The 17,503-nt window shown below is 37.6% G+C and overlaps 1 protein-coding gene across 11 annotated transcripts in view; it reads left to right on the forward strand.

Moving 5' to 3' along the window:
• The window catches only part of LOC306993671 (A-kinase anchoring protein 13), an 88,779-nt gene extending 71,276 nt beyond the window's left edge, over window positions 1-17,503 (forward strand). For 5 of the 11 annotated variants that reach the window (XM_079603647.1, XM_079603652.1, XM_079603657.1 and 2 more), the window contains 21 exons: window positions 1,744-1,906; window positions 5,132-5,199; window positions 5,497-5,551; window positions 5,648-5,798; window positions 6,058-6,167; window positions 6,281-6,427; window positions 6,551-6,798; window positions 6,913-7,038; window positions 7,201-7,318; window positions 7,405-7,656; window positions 8,453-8,529; window positions 8,753-8,934; window positions 9,322-9,422; window positions 9,794-9,970; window positions 11,178-11,324; window positions 11,439-11,509; window positions 12,744-12,788; window positions 12,975-13,025; window positions 14,033-14,506; window positions 15,542-15,854; window positions 16,543-17,503. In XM_079603647.1, coding sequence (XP_079459773.1) covers window positions 1,744-1,906; window positions 5,132-5,199; window positions 5,497-5,551; window positions 5,648-5,798; window positions 6,058-6,167; window positions 6,281-6,427; window positions 6,551-6,798; window positions 6,913-7,038; window positions 7,201-7,318; window positions 7,405-7,656; window positions 8,453-8,529; window positions 8,753-8,934; window positions 9,322-9,422; window positions 9,794-9,970; window positions 11,178-11,324; window positions 11,439-11,509; window positions 12,744-12,788; window positions 12,975-13,025; window positions 14,033-14,506; window positions 15,542-15,854; window positions 16,543-16,601 — 3,135 coding nt within the window. In that variant the 3' untranslated portion in view covers window positions 16,602-17,503. The remainder of the gene's footprint in view (window positions 1-1,743; window positions 1,907-5,131; window positions 5,200-5,496; window positions 5,552-5,647; window positions 5,799-6,057; window positions 6,168-6,280; window positions 6,428-6,550; window positions 6,799-6,912; window positions 7,039-7,200; window positions 7,319-7,404; window positions 7,657-8,452; window positions 8,530-8,752; window positions 8,935-9,321; window positions 9,423-9,793; window positions 9,971-11,177; window positions 11,325-11,438; window positions 11,510-12,743; window positions 12,789-12,974; window positions 13,026-14,032; window positions 14,507-15,541; window positions 15,855-16,542) is intronic. The other 6 variants (XM_079603653.1, XM_079603649.1, XM_079603651.1 and 3 more) reach the window with 5 other exon arrangements.

The following is a 17,503-nucleotide window of genomic DNA, read 5'->3' on the forward strand; positions in this document are numbered from 1 at the left end:
TGGTCTGGGTGAGGTAGGACTGTGATACCAAATATTGTGTCCGTTATACTGTTCTTGTTTTAAGTCTTTTTCATCATGAATATTGAAAAGGGACATTTGTTTGATGTACAGTAGTGGTATTTGTGAATATTATGTTTAGAGGTTTGATGTAACATTTATTTAATTGACTTGGCAAGTTGTTTTAACTTTTTATGTGCTTAGATCATCGTTTCACCCCAGTTGAGAAATACTTGAATAACTTCTGTTGCTTTTTGTTTTTCATTGTTGGACTTATTGTTAGCTTTGACATATTTTCACAATTTAGGCTTGTTTAAACTCTTTTGGAAGTACATTTTGACCCTCTTCCTTCCAATAAATTTTTAGCCAACTTACTTTTTCTATTGTTGTAATTTTAAGCCACCCGACCATACTCACTGCCATGTTCAGTAAATTTGCACTGAAATTTTACTTATTTAGCAGGTATGCTATACTAAGAATTAGCTTATCAGACACCTTTTAATCCTTTTGAGTTATTATTATTTTATTTTTTTTGGCTTTCATGTGATCGTAATCTTGGTATAGTACTGTTTGCTGTTGGAGCAGATCAGACAGGATTTTGGAATCAGGGTGTTCTGTAAAAATTGCCACAATCCGTGGTTTGTGGTTCCACTTGATATCTTTTTCTCAAGTCATTACTATAAGTGGCTGTGGTTTTGACACATCATGAGTTGTCAGAGAAACAAGGATGGGTGAATTGATAGATGGATGTATAGGAGGATGGATGGATGTATAGAAGGGTGGATGGATGGATGTATAGGTGGATGGATGGATAAATTGGTGGATGGATGGATGGATAAATTGTTGGATGGATGGATGGATGGATAAATTGGTGGATGGATGGATGGATGATGGATAGATGGATGGATGGATGGATGGATGGATGGATGGATTGATGGATGGATGGATAGGTGGGTGATCGATAGATGGATGATGGATAGGTGAATAGATGGGTGGATGGGTGGGTGGATGATGGATGGGTGGATGATGGATGGATGGATGGATGGATGGATTGGTGGATGGATGGATAGGTGGGTGATCGATAGATGGATGGATAGGTGGATAGATGGGTGGATGCATGGATTGGTGGATGGATGGATGGATAGGGCGGGTGATCAATAGATGGATGGATAGGTGGATAGATGGGTGGATGATGGATAGGTGGATAGATGGGTGGATAATGGATAGGTGGGTGGGTGGGTGGATGGATGGGAAAGTGGATGGATGGATTGGTGGGTAGATAGATGGATGTATAGGTGGGTGGGTGGATGGATGGATTGGTGGGTAGATAGATGGATGTATAGGTGGGTGGGTGGATGGATGGATGGATAAATTGATGGGTGGGTGGATGGATGATACAGTAGGTAGATATGGTCTATGTTGATAAAGTAGTGATGGATACATGTGCAAGAGATGTTGAGAATGTATTGAAGTGTGTTTTCATCCCTGGAGTTGGAGATGAAAGATGAAATGAATGAAAGTATTGATTGTGGAGCTGATGAAGTTTCTCCTCTGATGGATGCTCAGTAGTGGTCTGCTGACACTGTGAGTTTTATGATGGATATGCCCTGCTCCCATTTAATCTCACATCTGTGCCGGGACCCCGCTGTAATTGAGTCTAATGCACCGCTCTGACTGTCTGCCAGCTGCTGTAATGCTGAAAGCACTGTACATCACACAACTACACTTTTGTTTTGTATTTTGCAGGAGAAGGAGAAAGATAAGAATAAGGAGCGTGATAAAGATGCCAAAGACAAGGAGAGGAGATCCTCAAATGGGCATCTCTTCACTGCCATCATGGCATTACCCACATTCCTCTGCCATCAGTGCAACAAACCCATCAACACTAAAGATGCTTTCCTCTGCACCAGTAAGAGCACATCCCTTATTATAGAGTATAGAACTCTTTTCTACTCTATAATCTGCTTTACTATTCTAAACTCTATTGTTTACTCTTCTGTTTTATATTCTTCCATCTTATTCTCTTCAATACTCTTCTTTATTTCTTTACTGTTTATTCTACAACTATTTAATTCTTTCCTTTATGCTCTTCTTTATTCTTCTATTGTAGTCCAAATTCTACTCATCTACTATGTCTACAGCTTCTACTCTTCTTTTCTATTGTATATTCTACTCTTATACCCTACTGTTCTATAATTCTATTCCAATCTGTTCTACACTTCATGCTTTACACTTATCCTCTTTACTTGTTCCTTCTGTTCTATATTCTGCTCTCTACTCTATTCTGCATTACTCAACTCTTTACATTCTATACTCTTTATTTTGTTCTATACACTCTACTCTCTACTCTATTTTTCTGTTCTATACACAACTCTCTACTCTATTTTTCTATGTTCTATACTATTCCATTACATACTCTGTTCCGCTCTGTACACTATACTTTTCTCTTATATATTCTTCTTTATTACACTTTTATTTCATAGTTTCCCTACTTTGGGTCACGACTTTTCTAAATGTGTGGAAAAAATTACTTACCGGTACTTAAATCAAAGGAAAAATTATTCTTTATTTTTCAGTTGACTGATGAAAAGATTTGAAATGAAGTAAGACCAGATCTAGTTTTAGAATTTCTAAAATACAAAGATAAAATGTAAACCTTTTTAATCTTTTTCTCGACATGAATATTGCCAGGGTAGCTGGCATGGCGTTAACTATAATCAAACAAGCAAAAATCAAAGGAAATGACAGGATGAATAAAACTTTATTCTAAACTTCATACGAACAATAATATTCACATTGCTAAAATCACTCCTGAACAAAGAGGAAACCGCATGCAAATTGATATGATAATAATATTAAACTCAATACAGATGCAGGGTACTTCTGTTTTATAGTAAATTAAATGTGTGCAAAAACAAAACGTTGTTAAAATACTGTTCTACTCTATGCACTCGTTCCGCTATCTTTTGTTTTGCCATAGGCTGGTGTCTTTTTTTTGGCACTTCCTCCTTTACTGACATTTGCAGTGCAGCCGTGTGCTTCAGAATTTAATTTACCGCTGCGAAAGTGTTTTTTTTGCAGAAGCTTGCATCGCAGGAGATTCACACAGGAAGTGGGTTAAATAAATTCACCCTATAGAGAAATTGTCCACAGATTGTTTCTAGAAATAACAACGCTATTTTAATTAGACCGTCTGCCTTTGTCTCTCTAGAAACCTGTGGCTTATATTCAAATATAAGATCACAGTGTTGTGTACGATATGTGTGGAGAATTGGGTTGATATGCGTTTCAGAATGAGTACATTTTTAAAGAAATGAAGGGGGGAAAATGGAGTCAGAATCATGGCTATCTGCCCAGTCTGGCATTACACAATGTTGCATCACTCTGTCGCTCCACCCGCACACAGCTGGCGAGGTTCAGCCTTGCCTTAGACCAGTCAGTGCACTGGAACATCCTGTCAGCGCGCCACTACCGCCATACTGTAGCGCTCTCTGTTTATTGTTCTCAGAGGATGTGCTGGCAGACTCATTACCGTTTCCTCTCATTTCCCAAAAGTGACTGACACTCTAACCATTTTTTTGTTGTTGGTTTGATATTAGGCCTCTGAATGTGTTGTCACAAAACAGATGAAGAATTTTTTTTTAGTGGGTAATGTTTTTGTGTGTGGTAATTATTTAAAGACATTATTATTACAATAAAAAAAAAATTCTGCCTTGAATTATACAATCTTGGATATGTGCAAAACTGCATAAAAAAAATATATAATTTTTTACATTTCTAAATAAATAAATATATATATAGATTTAAAAATAGAAAATAAATCACTTTTCTGATGAGGTCATCAAGGCCATGTAGGCAGGTAAAAATAATATTATTAACCATTAATGTCTTAGCATGACTTTCATTACTTCCAATTCAATAATCTATGTTACCATTCAAAATACAGTAAAACCAGTAATACCGTTATTGTGAAATTATTACAATTTAAAATAGCTGTTTTTTGTTTTAATAACTTTTCAAATTAAATTTTCAGCAGCCATTACTCAAGTTTTCAGACACATGATCCTTCAGTAATTATTCTAATTTGATGATAATGATGGGACTTTTCTTATTATCAATGTTGAAAGTGGTGCTGCTTAATATTTTTGAAGAAACAGAGATATATCTTTAATGAATAGAAAGTTCAATAGAACAGCATTTATTTTAAACGATTTGTAACCGTGTAAGTGTCTTTACTGTCACCTTTGATCTGTTTAATTGTCCTTGCTGAATAAAATGATTCATTTTATCATTACCAAAAACATTTTTTTTACTGACTCCACACTAGCGTATGCTTGTTTTCTTATAAAATAGTCACTTTCCGTGACTGTGTGGGGTTTGCTGTTGTGGAGAAGTGGGGAAAGTTTGCGGGGAAAATATCATAATCTCTACGCCCTCGGATATGTAGGTTGTTGTAGGTCTAGCAGCCCTTGATGCCATCATCCACACAATCTTGTTTGTGGTTTTGTTTTATAAATCTTGTAAATCTCTTTTGGGTGTGTCTAACACTGCTGTAGTTTTGTGGTTATGAGGTGCAAAGTACACTGACAGAGAAAGGCAAAAGAACCATCCGTGCAGGTATGTTTTGACTGAGGATTAGCAGCATTAAAGTTAGCATTTTTGTTTAGCATTACATTGATAGTAAATCTGCATAACATCAAATCGGTCATACATTTGAAATGATCGCTTATAATCGCCAATCGCTTATGGCATATTGTTTCTGGATTTTAATTCAAATTAACTTCTGAAACTCACTATTGTAGCTTGTTTTCATAGAGAAAATGAGTATAAACAATGACTCAACCGAAGTGTTTGTAGCTAAATTTGTGGTAAACATCAGCTGTTTGGCAGAGGTGGAGACACGCAGGAAAGGACTAATCTCACTCTCTCCTACACGAACGGGGAAGCAGGAAATGGCACAGTCTTAGTATTGAGCCACTTTTTTTCCATATGCTTATTCCGTTTACTGCTATTTTACAGCTTAAGGCTCATTCTATCTGCTTTTGAACGAGATCAAGTGGAATATTGCTTTAAACTGATGGATAAAGGGATTTGCATTCAGTACTGACCATATGGTTTGTGTGTTTGTTTTCAGATTGCAATGCACATGTCCACAAAGGTTGCAGAGAAAGTCTTCCTGTTTGTGCTAAGGTCAAAATGAAGGTAATTCATTGACTTTTATGTTGGATCTCAAATGACTGTCATAAACATGACTATTGCGTTTCATACGTTTCTTTGTTGTATTCAAATTATGGTCGTTCTAAACTGTAGGAATAATATGATGAAAGAGAAAGTTCAACCAAAAAATAAAGATTATGTCAGTATTTACAGTGCTCACGTCTTTCCAAACCTGTATGATGTTATTCATAAAAGTATGACATGAGTGTGATTACAGAACTGTCTTTTTTTTTAATCAACTATTTTGTTATAAAAAATTAAAGGTTCAAATATTTCTTTCAGCAGCAGACCGTTCCAGATTCTGCCTCGACGCCTGGTGTCACTCTTCGAAGTAAAAGTAAATTCCTCACACAATAATGTATTTCTTTGTTTTACGCATTTCTTCTTTAGTTGTATCATTAAAAAATGTCAATTTTTTGGTTGATATGTTTAGCCCTCCCAGCACGGGACCGTCCATGGTCCGCCATTTCTGTGAATGATGACCAACCCGCTCCTCTCGCCCCTCCTCGGAAAAGCCCCAGCAGTATCATGTCTTTCAACAGCAACCCGCTGTCCAAGAGCATGTCCATTAATAACATTGCAGGGTCAGTGCCGTTGCTAACTGAAAACATACAGATGTTTTTAGATTTAATTGTTAAAAGATGTTTGCCTCTGTTTATTCTTGGAGACCTACAGTATTTAATCTATTTTAGTCTATTATTTACTGTTGCATTTAATTCATCATTATTAAACCTTTAAAAATTGTGTCCTTAATATTTTGATTGTTTAGTCATGGTTTTATGTAATCATTAAGTCTTTAAAACATGCAGTTTACCATACATCTTCTGCTCTTTGCACATTCAGACAAATGGATGACCCTCCTCTAAAGACTTTGAAGTTTCTGTCCCAGTCTACCGACTCCCTTCACAAGACCAGTAAAGTCACCGAATCCACGGAATCTCTTACCGATGAGGGTAAGTCTCTTCATCTTGTACTGGAATCATTACTAACATTACCAAATGAAAAGCCCGCCTTGAGTCCAGTCAATATTTACAGTAAGGTTATTCATAATACATTTTTACGGCAGGTACAGAGATGATGGACAGTCAGTTGATGGGAGAATTTGAAGCTGACACCAAAGAGCTGGAGGCAGATTCTTGGATCTTTACGGTAGACAAGAAATTCCTGAAACCACTTAAAAAGGATGTTATAAAGAGGCAAGATGTCATCTACGGTAAGAATAACAGCAGACCCTCCCAAGAAGCTTCTGCTTTCACTTTCAAACCTTGTGAGAAATTCACAAATTAACACGCTTGTAAGGTCATGTGGTAAAGTTTCTTTCCCCTTTCATTATCAGAGCTCATCCAGACAGAAATGCACCACGTTAGGACCTTGAAGATCATGGCTGATGTTTACAGTAAAGGACTACTGAGAGAGGTTCAATTGGAGGTCCAGACTGTAGAGAAGATGTTTCCCATGTTAGAAGAAGTTCTGGACCTGCACACACAGTTCTTCTCACACCTGCTCGAAAGGAAGAAAGAGTCAGGGAGCCACGAAGAGGGCGGCTTTGTTATCCAAAAGATTGGCGACGTTCTGGTCTCTCAGGTAGGATCAAGCTCAAACCTGTGGTGGAGCATCTGTAGAAAGGCATTGATTTGTAATGTCTGGAGCATTTAGTACAAGTAACGTACAATTTTGCCACTCTTTATTCCTCCGTAGTTCTCGGGTTCCAGTGCCGACAGAATGAAGAAAGTCTATGGGAAGTTCTGCAGCAGGCACAATGAAGCTGTGAACTTCTACAAGGAGCTTCACACCAAAGACAAACGTTTTCAAGCTTTCATCAAGGTAGCATCTCAAATTATTTTGCCTATGCCCATTTCTCAAGTAGTCAAAAATGTTAGTTTGTAAAAGTAGCCTAAAGCGTTTAATCTTTCCCTTCTTTTGTTTCTTTCTCAAGACTTTAAAATGGAACCGCTCCCATGTTTTACATCTGTTTCTATTTTCCAGAAAAAGATGAGCAGCCCTGCTGTCCGACGGCTAAGCATTCCTGAGTGTATATTGTTAGTCACACAAAGAATCACAAAGTATCCTGTGTTACTACAGAGAATACTGCAGCACACGAAAGGTACAACTACTTACTACAGTAGTCAGGCTATTTTAATACCCTTAGTTGTGGTGCTCCAGGTAATATTGTTTCATGTTTCATGACAGAAAATGAGGAGGACCATGCAGACATAAGCCAAAGTCTGAGGTTGCTAAAAGAGGTGATTGCTGCTGTGGACAATAAAGTGAATGAGCATGAGAAGAAAAAGAAGCTAAAGGAAGTGTACAGCCGGACGGACAGCAAGTCCATCATGAGGATGAAAAGCGGGCAGATGTTTGCCAGAGAGGATCTGTTACGTGGGCAGAAGTTAATTCACGACGGGTCGCTACAGCTCAAGAATACAGCCGGCAGGCTCAAGGGTGAGAACCAGTGCAATGGGTTCATTGGTGAACGAATATATCAGCAGATACCACTCAGAACACTGCAACCGCATAGCAACACCCAGGCAACCACCTACAAAACCTTAGCAACTACATAACAGAAACAACATGATAAAACCCACTCAGAACACCTTAGCAACACACTGGCAACCACCTACAATGCCCCAGCAATTACGTACAACAACAACATGCAAACATAACCAACATAGCAATATACTGGCAACCTCTCGCAACACCAAGACAACCACATAACAACAGCAACATGTTAAAAACAACTCAGAACACATTAGCAACCACATGGCAACACCCTGGTAACAGCAAAAGCGGAAAATAAACAAGCTATACACCTTAGCATATGATTAACAACCACCTGGAAATGAAACCGCCTAATAATAATGCCCTGGAAAGCACCACCTTGGCAACCATGTAACAAACAGCTACACCCTAGAAACTACCCACAACACTTTAGCAACAGCAGAACAGAAACAACAAGCTTAAAGCCATTCAGAACACCTTAGCATCTTTAAACTGTAACAACGCCCTGGAAACCACCCACAACCACCTAAATTTGTGGTGGGTAGATTTGCATTCACATTTTATTCACATGTACTACTTATTCAATCTAGTTATTCAGTTCAAAATACAGAAAATGGATGAAAAAACCTTGACATTTCACTGACAGAACGCAGTCATGTCTATCACCACAGAAACACACACCCACACCCGAACTAACACAAACATGGCCTGTTTTTTAATCTGATGTGTTCTTCTCCAGATGTCCAGGCTCTGCTGCTGAAGGATGTGATTGTGTTCCTGCAGGAGAAAGATCAGAAGTACATATTCGCCTCTTTGGTATGTTTATCTTTATGACTCCCAGAACAGTGTTCATCAGTAATACATATTTACTATACACTTTGTTGTTTGGATGCTGATCCAAAAAAATTAGTTTTGTGTAATGTCTCTGCTGCTCTGTCAGTGCTGGTTTTAATTGGAACATTGTCATATCAAGGTCTTTAGCACTTACTTATTGTGGCCTATGACCTCACTATGATTTTCACTTGTTCTCCGCTCTCAGGACCAGCGCTCCACCGTCATCTCTCTGCAGAAACTCATCTTGAGGGAAGTAGCCAATGAAGAGAAAGGTCTGTTCCTCATCACGGCCGGCATTGAGAAGCCTGAGATGGTAGAGGTGTATGCAAGCTCCAAAGAGGAGAGGAATACGTGGATGCAGCTAATTCAAGAGGCCATGCAGTCAATGTGAGTCTTTGAATATATATATATATATATATATATATATATATATATATGTATATATTTATTTATTTATTTATTTATTTATTTGTTTGTTTATATATATATAATTTATTTGTTTGTTTATATATATATATTTACTTGTACATTTGATTGTACTTTTTTTAACCTTTGCCATTATCAAACACTCACTAAAGTTAACATTTTAAGAAATGTTGTAATGCACTGTTTTGGGGGTTTATGTTTAATTTATTTAGATAAAATAATGTAAGTGATAAGTAAAAATAAATGTTTTTACTTATTAAAAATAATAAGTAAAAAAGCATAAAATAATTGTGACAAAAGACACTTTAAACTTCACAATTTGTGAGAGCTGGTAGTCTTTCTTTACAGACTCTCAATTTCCTCCAGGGAGCGAGATGATGATGAAGGTGTGCCTAGTGAAAACGAAGAGGACAGAAGACTTCACGAAATCAAAGTCAAGGAGATGAGAGGTACAGAATTCCACCTTCCTTTCAGTTTTTTTTATTTTTAGATATGGCTTGTTTGGGTTAAGAGAAAACTTTTTATTAGGAACATAAAAATGCCCTGATATTTCTAGATCTTTCCAGAAATAAAAATCACAGAAACAAAAAATGAAATGAATAATGAATACAGCATTTCATTGTATAATATTTCATTGACAAGAAATTTCTCTTTATGAGTGCAGTCTGTTTACAATTTAATACAAAATTGTGGTGAATAGAATGACTGAAAAACTCATGAAAATTCAATGGTTCAGAGGAGTGTAAACTGCTATTTTCTCCCAAGATGAATGATGAAGTGAATCTGAGGTTGCCGATCCTAAAATGAACTGTCTTTACAGATCAGCTGCACAAGAAGGATGAGCAAATCTTATATTTACTGGAGGAGAAAGTGAAGTTGTTCAGGGACATGTGTGACGTACCCGACGAGACCGGCCTCCACAACAGAATGCTCTTCAGGGCCACGCCCGATGACATCACCAAAGGAGAACCAATCATGAACGAGGCTCTGAAGGAAGGTGAGACAACTAGTACAGTTATATAATGCTTATTATATAAATCGGGGAAAAAAACTCTGTGGTCGTCTTACACGCATATGGCAGCTAGTAAACTGTGGATACATGGGGAATATGTTTTTATGAATATTGCAATCTTAGAGGGCTGAAATGTAGAACATAATTTGGTTTTTAAATGACTCACTGAACTCGAGGGTGTTAGCAACATGTTGCATCAGCTCATAGTACAGCTTGTGCGTATGTTCCCTGGCCAGTTACACAAGCTTTCTTAATACAAATCACATTCAATTTGTGAGTGTCACAGTCTCAGGGAGACTTCAGTACTGGCTGTGCTTGTAGCAGGTACATAAAATTCAATAAATACTTGCAAATTTATTTATGATTTATCTACAGCTCAAATGTTTATATATATATATATATGCAACGTCAGTATGCGACGCCAGTAACGCTGTCATATCTGGCTATAACATATCATATAGCCTATAACACAAGTCTCAAACCATCTTATGAAGTGGTTCGAATTTAAATCTGTCCCTAAAGCATTTCAGAGGGCATTTACATCTGGTCTTTTCACAACCGGATAGCTATTCGATCAGACAAAACGCACGAAGTGACCAGGTGTAAACAGGCCCTTACAATTTTTAAAGGAAGAATTCATGAGATGCTTTAACAAAAAATAAATTCACTTTTCTGCTTAAAAAATGCAGTCTAAAATGTACTTCCATTGAAAGTGGCTTACAAATTGATTTTGTTCAATACTGAGGGACAACTCATTTCCAGTGGTAATCGACATTATGATATTATCTCGTACTGAACATGGAACATCCCTTTACACAAACAAACAAAGCAACAATGAAAACTGAATAACTGATGTTCCTGCACTGCATTTTAGAGTGCACTGATATGTTCAAAGTGCTGAGAAGACACATTGGCTTTGAATGTGGGAATGATAGATAGTGCTTGTCTCAGTTCATACAGATAGTAGGAGTATTCATTAGTTGAATGTGGACATTGCCGGAATCGATACGTAAGGCTGATCTGATTCTACAGGGCAGGAACAGATAATGGATTGCTTTAATTTTGCAGGTCAAGAACTGGAAAGAGTATTGATTACTGTATGCTCTCAGCTTTTTGTGAGCTGCGAGTTTTGTGTTGGATTTTTCTAGAAGCATCAGGTTGTTCACAAAACCCCGAAATCTTGTTTCTGCAGTTGAGACATTACAGGTTTTGGTGAACGACAGTCTTGGAGGGGCGGTGCAGGAGGGCGTATGTGCAGCGGGGCCCGTGACTTTGCCACGACGGGCGGAAACCTTTGGAGGTTTTGATAGCCACCAGATGAACATCTCAAAGAGTAAAGGTGGGTGTGTTTTCCACCGTATGTGAACGTGGGAGTGTGTGTGAGAGGGCATTTTGTGATGACACTCATTTGTTCCAGGAAAGACTGATTGTCTATGTGTTTGATCTCCTGCAGATGGAGACAGAGAGGAGACGGAAGACTCCGCAGAGCTCCGCAGGACTGAGTCAGACAGCGTTCTAAAGAAGGTACAAACAGGGTCAAGCCAGGCAACTCTTTGAAATTGTGTGTGTATAAGAAATATTGTGATGGGGGAGAAAAAAAGATTTTTAGAGCAGTGTTAGCATGTGTTAAAGTGCAACATGGAAATGACATGGAAAAAAGCAAGAATTTGAAGTGAAAACAAAAATGTTTTAAATTAGCTGGACAATAAAATAAATTATGAATTTTAATGACACTTTTTAAAATAATAATAATAATAATATATATATATATATATATATATATATATATATATATATATATGTATATATATATAAATTGTGCATACTTATTTTTTTAAATGAATAAATAATAATATAAATATATATAATATAATATAATATATATAAAAAAATATATGCATATTAATTTCATTAATATCACAAAAAAGTCATAATTGATTTAATTGTCCAGCTAATTTGAAACAATTTACAATTTTATATAAATGGAGAGAGTGAGAGAATTAAAATATTTTTCATATATTATATATATATATATATTATATATATATATATATTTTCATATATATATATATATATATATATATATATATGAAAAATCTTTTAATTCTCTCTCTATATATATATATATTTATATATATAAAATTGTAAATTGTTTCAAATCAGCTGGACAATGAAATAAATTATGACTTTTTTGTGATATTAATGAAATTAATATGCATATATATTTTTTTTATATTTTTTTAATTAAGTATGCAGAATATACATAGTGCATACTTATAAAATGTATTTTTTTAATGATGTATATACATATACAAATATTTATATAATATAATTAAGAAATATAAATAATAACAATAAATAAAAATACATGTTTTATAAGTACATTATTTAAAAAGCTCTTATTTCAAGTGGTTCTAATGTGTATTTCCATTAACAACCTGATTCATGTTTAGTCATCAGTGCATCACCATATGCTCAAGGCATTAAGTGCTGAGCATTAGAATATATGTTCATTACCTAAGATGAACTGTAGGTTTACACACACACTCATCGTAGAACATAACTCTATAGTAACTTGATAATGAGGACACATGAAGACTGTCATCTGTCCTACAGCAGCAGATTAATGTGACCCGTCATCACTGACTCTTATATCCGGCAGGGGCCTGCGGGTCTCTGTCCATGAGCACATGGATTGCTGATTATTAATTTATGTTCAGTGTCGTCCTGACCCTGTGACTGCCTCTCTCTCCCACAGGCAAGCAACACCAACCCCCTGCTCCTCCTCAAGAGGAACAACGAGGTAATCTTTTCTGTTTGAAAACAGCTCAGGACACATTGTATACTATTATAATATATTTAAATCTAAATGATTTGAAAAAAAAAAAGGTTAATATATACAGGAACAAAAAAGTAGACTAACTGTCTGCATCTCAGTTTAAATAGACGTGACTGCTTTCGTTTTCTCAATCCTTTTATCCTCCCACAGCAGGTTCTTCAGAGCGTTGCTCATCTTCATGACCTGCTGAGCACATTACAGGTGACTCATTCTCTTTTTTTGTCTTGTTATTTCACGCTCTGCTCTGTTCAGGGCAGCCGCTCTCATCCCCAGCATGACAGAAGGAAAAGGCATTTACAAATGCAGGGGTTTATTTAGCGGGCTTGCAATCAAGCAGAGTGCATTATTATGTATTAAGAAGCACTCTGATAGATTTGACCCACAGTTGACCTAAAGTGGGTGATTATCAGCCTTTTCCCGGGACAGGTGCTTTGTGGCCACCAGATATGGGGTAGCCTGGGAAAACCCTGACCAAGAGCCCATTCAAGCCCATTTCCAATTTTTACAAATCGAGGCACCAATCACAAATGTTGAGGCGGGCTTTACACGATGACGATCGCTCTGATTGGTTTTAGGTCTATCCAATTGCGCCCAGAGGAATTTGAGCGACGTCCGTTGGTGACGCCCCTTTGGAAATGGGCTGTGAATGAACCTTCCCCAGACCCACTCTCACTTACAACTGAGAAGGGTCTCGTGTCAACCAGGCTAGATATGGGGCCTATTTCATCTGAATTTGGGTTTCGCACCTTTGTTTGGAGTAGTCCACTTTAAAATGAAAATTAGCCCATGATTTACTCACCCTCAAGCAATCCTAGGTGTATATGACACTCAAAAGCTCAAAAACGTGCATCCATCCATCGTAAACAAACTCCAAACGGCTCCTGTGGGTTAATAAAGGCCTTCTGAAGAGATAAATATTAATTTGGCCTTCGTTTTTGAGCTTCAATCTGATGCTTGCAATCCACTGCCATCATAAAGCTGGGAAGAGCTAGGACATTTTTTAATATAACTCTGACTGTATTCGTCTGAAAGAAGAATGTCATATACACCTAGGATGGCTTGAGGGTGTGTAAATCATGGGCTGATTTTGATTTTTGGGTAAACTATCCCTTTAATATTCTCATTTGAAGCTCTTGAAGTCAAATTTCAAACACTTTTTTTACTCTTTGCATGCAAATTAAAACTAGCTTTTCTCACCTCCAACATAGGCGGTCGTCGTCCAGCAAGACACCTTCATCGAGGACCAACGGCACAGCCTAAACGAACGCCCCCAGCCCTCTACACGTCACCCATCCGTCTCCTCCTCGACCTCCTCCTCTTCCTCCTCCTCGTCACGGCCCAGCTCTCTGATCGAGCAGGAGAAGCAGCGGAGCCTGGAGAAGCAGCGGCAGGAGGTCGCCAGCCTCCAGAAGCAACAGGCTGCCCACGCGGAGGAGAGGAAGCGCAGGGAGAAGGAGTGGGAAGCGCGCGAGCGGGAACTGACCCAGAGGGAGGCGCAGCTGCAGAGCCAAGAGGAAGAGGGGCAGAGGAGATCCAAGCAGCTGGATGAGGAGAAGCAAGACCTGCAGAGTAAGAAAGAGGAGTATCAGAGAGACCTGGCCCGGCTCCGAGACAGCCAGAAGAAACTGGAGAGAGAACGAGAGCAAGTGCAGAGAGAGGCCGAGCAGATCAGACAGACAGAGGTGAGGCGAGCGTGCAGGATTTACACTGTTATTATTTACTCTTAATATCCTGGTCAATATAATTATACTGAATGAGAACTGGGGCCTCATAAAGGTTGTCCCTATGATGTGCACTACACTACTGTTCAAATGATGTTCAAAGGAAGTCTTTATTTGATCAAAAACAGTTGAATAGAAATATGCGGAAAACAGTTGAAAAGAAATATGCGGAAAACAGTTGAATAGAAATGTGCGGAAAACAGTTGAATAGAAATGTGCGGAAAACAGTTGAATTGAACATGAATAGAAAAATAAATCTTTTGTAACATAACAAATGTCTTTACTGTCACTTTTGATCAATTTAATGAATCCTTGTGGAATAAAATTATTATTTCTTAAAAACAAAACAAAAAAAACACTGACTTTTGAACGCTAGTGTATATTCCTAGTCTTCTGAAGTCATACGATATCTTTTTAGGAGTCATTATTTGCTTAAAATCTGCCCTGTATCTTTATGTTCATGAGAGGAGCGATATCTGAATGATTCATATTCAGATCTGAGTCATTCCTTTGAGTCTGATGTTTTTATTATACTTTTTGAGGCTTCAAAGCTTCAGTCCCCAATCATTATATATAATTATAAGGTTTCAGTTTTCTATATAATCTGAATGGAAATATATTGAAGATGCATTTGTAAGTCATTATTCTGTGATGGTACAGTACACTTTCACTATGTAACATTGATTCGTTGAGAAAATCACTAATCTTTTCCATTCTGCCCCAAAATTACACAACTGTTCTGAAATTATTTGAAAACAAAAGGCCTGCACATTCAATTATGTAATTGTACCATCTTGTTTTTAGCTTGATCTTCATCTTACATATAGTTCCTTTTTCCTAAAACCTCAAAATGATTTTAACCCCAATATCAGTCAGAGTAACTTTTCTTCCGCTTTGGCTAAAAAGAGGTAGTGTCCCTTTCGTTTGTTCTGGTTTAAACAATAATTTCCTGTTACCAAAGACCGTTTTTAAATAGTTCTGCATCATCATCTGCAGGCACTGAGGAAGAACCGGTCCCCCTCCACCACGTCCGAGGACTCCTCGAAGTTCCAGAGCTCTGGTTCACTGGACCGCGACCCCTCAGAGGTGGAGCTCTCCTCCTCCCCGTCTGCCAGAGACTTCCTGTCCCGCATGGACTCCAAACGCAAAGGGAAGAACCTCAATCCATTCTCTTCCAATTCAAGCCAGAAAGGCCAGAACAGCGAGGCGCAGAGCCAGATCCCCAACCGCCTGCTACAGCTGGCCAAGTCCAAGGAGAAGAAGGACAAGAAAAAGAAGAAGGGAAAAGGGCAGCAGAGCCAGCCTGCAGGTAGAGTCCCACAAACACACACCTTTTACTTTCTACATTAAAGGGATACTTCATCCAAAGATTCGGCCATCATTTACTCCCCAAACCTGTATGAGTTTCTTTGTTCTGTTGAACACTAAAGAAGATATGTTGAAGAATGTCGGTAACCAGACAGTTGATGGAACCCATTGACTTCCATATTAGGACAAAATACTATAGAAGTCAATGGGACCCATTTCTGCGTTGCTTGTTGCATGTCTCTCCTGCCAGTCCGTGGTGTCTTCTCACATTTGAAAATAGTTTCAATCATTTATATCAAATATTTTGTTTATTTATTCATTGTTTGTATGCAGATTTAGTTGTTGTTTTTTTGTTTAATAAATGTATTTTTTATTTAATTTTATATACATTTTCTTTTTCTTTCTTTAAATATAAGATATATTTAATTTATTAGCATTAGAATATATGTATATGTAATATGTATGTATTGGAATATTTAAAGATTATTTAATATTTATTTCATTGTATCCTTTTTTTCCTATTTGTTTTATTTTACATTTTATTTGTTAATATTTTTTAATATAATTAATTTTATATAGATTTTCTTTTGAGTGTGATAAAAATTCATGTTGATCATGAATTCATGTTCATCACGATGTTCATGTTGTCCAAAGTGCTCCAAAGTGAAGTAGTGTTCGTGTCTTTGCAGATTCTGCGAGCACTGTGGTTCCAGGCACGACCCCGGACGGAGAGATCTTTTTCTGCTGATTTGGCCCCCTCTTCATCTTCTCTTCCACTATCCCACAATGCCTTCATGCAGGGCTGCCGGTCTCTGGTTGTGGACTTGTAAACCAGAGTTAGAAGCACATACCTGTGGTCTTGGTGGGCGTCAGGCCCTGGACAGGAAGTTTAAACTGATCATTTCCTGTGACCTGATTTTCAGCAGCCAGCGTACTGCACAGTGCCTTCCATCCCTCACATTCACATATGAACGTAAGCGAACGCTCGGATAAGGCACTTTTTCCACACACGAACTTCCTGTGAAAATTAAAAAGATTTCTAACAGCAAGTGGCGTCACGCTGGGAGACAGCTGGCTTTCCATCGACTGTAAAAGTCAACTTTGAAAGCTTTCTGAAGGACATTTGACTAATGAAGATACTAATAATCAAAGTGAGTGAACTCAAATGCCAGTTTGCAATGCAGTGACTAAGTTTCTACATGTTTCCATCCTTCTTCTTTCACCCCCGTCATGTTACCATGTGCCTCACTAATATATACTTTCAGCAGACAAGCCGGAACAAGTCTTTTGGACCAGACTTGGACTTTTTAATACAGTCATAAGGTTTTACTTCTTTTAAAAGGCCGCAAAATACCTTTTATGAATTAAAGGGATGCATATGAAAATGTTTTAGTGAGCGCACCAGAAATGAAAGTGCAAAAGAGCGTATTGCCGTAAAGAAATGCTGTTTTTGTTTTAATTTATTGGTTTTGTTAATCACGTTTCCATCCCTAAATGACTGAAGGAGAAAATGAAAATGTGTTTCACTGAAAAGACGGTTTTGTTGTGACTAAAGGCTTCACAGACCCCACAGATTTTTGTTTTTCTTTCTTGTAAACCTCAATGCAATTTTAATCCTTAGCACTTTATAAGCACGTGTCAAGTGGGGGG

Source organism: Phoxinus phoxinus (assembly GCF_949152265.1).
Source record: "Phoxinus phoxinus genome assembly, chromosome: 25".
Classification (NCBI taxonomy): Eukaryota; Metazoa; Chordata; class Actinopteri; order Cypriniformes; family Leuciscidae; genus Phoxinus; species Phoxinus phoxinus.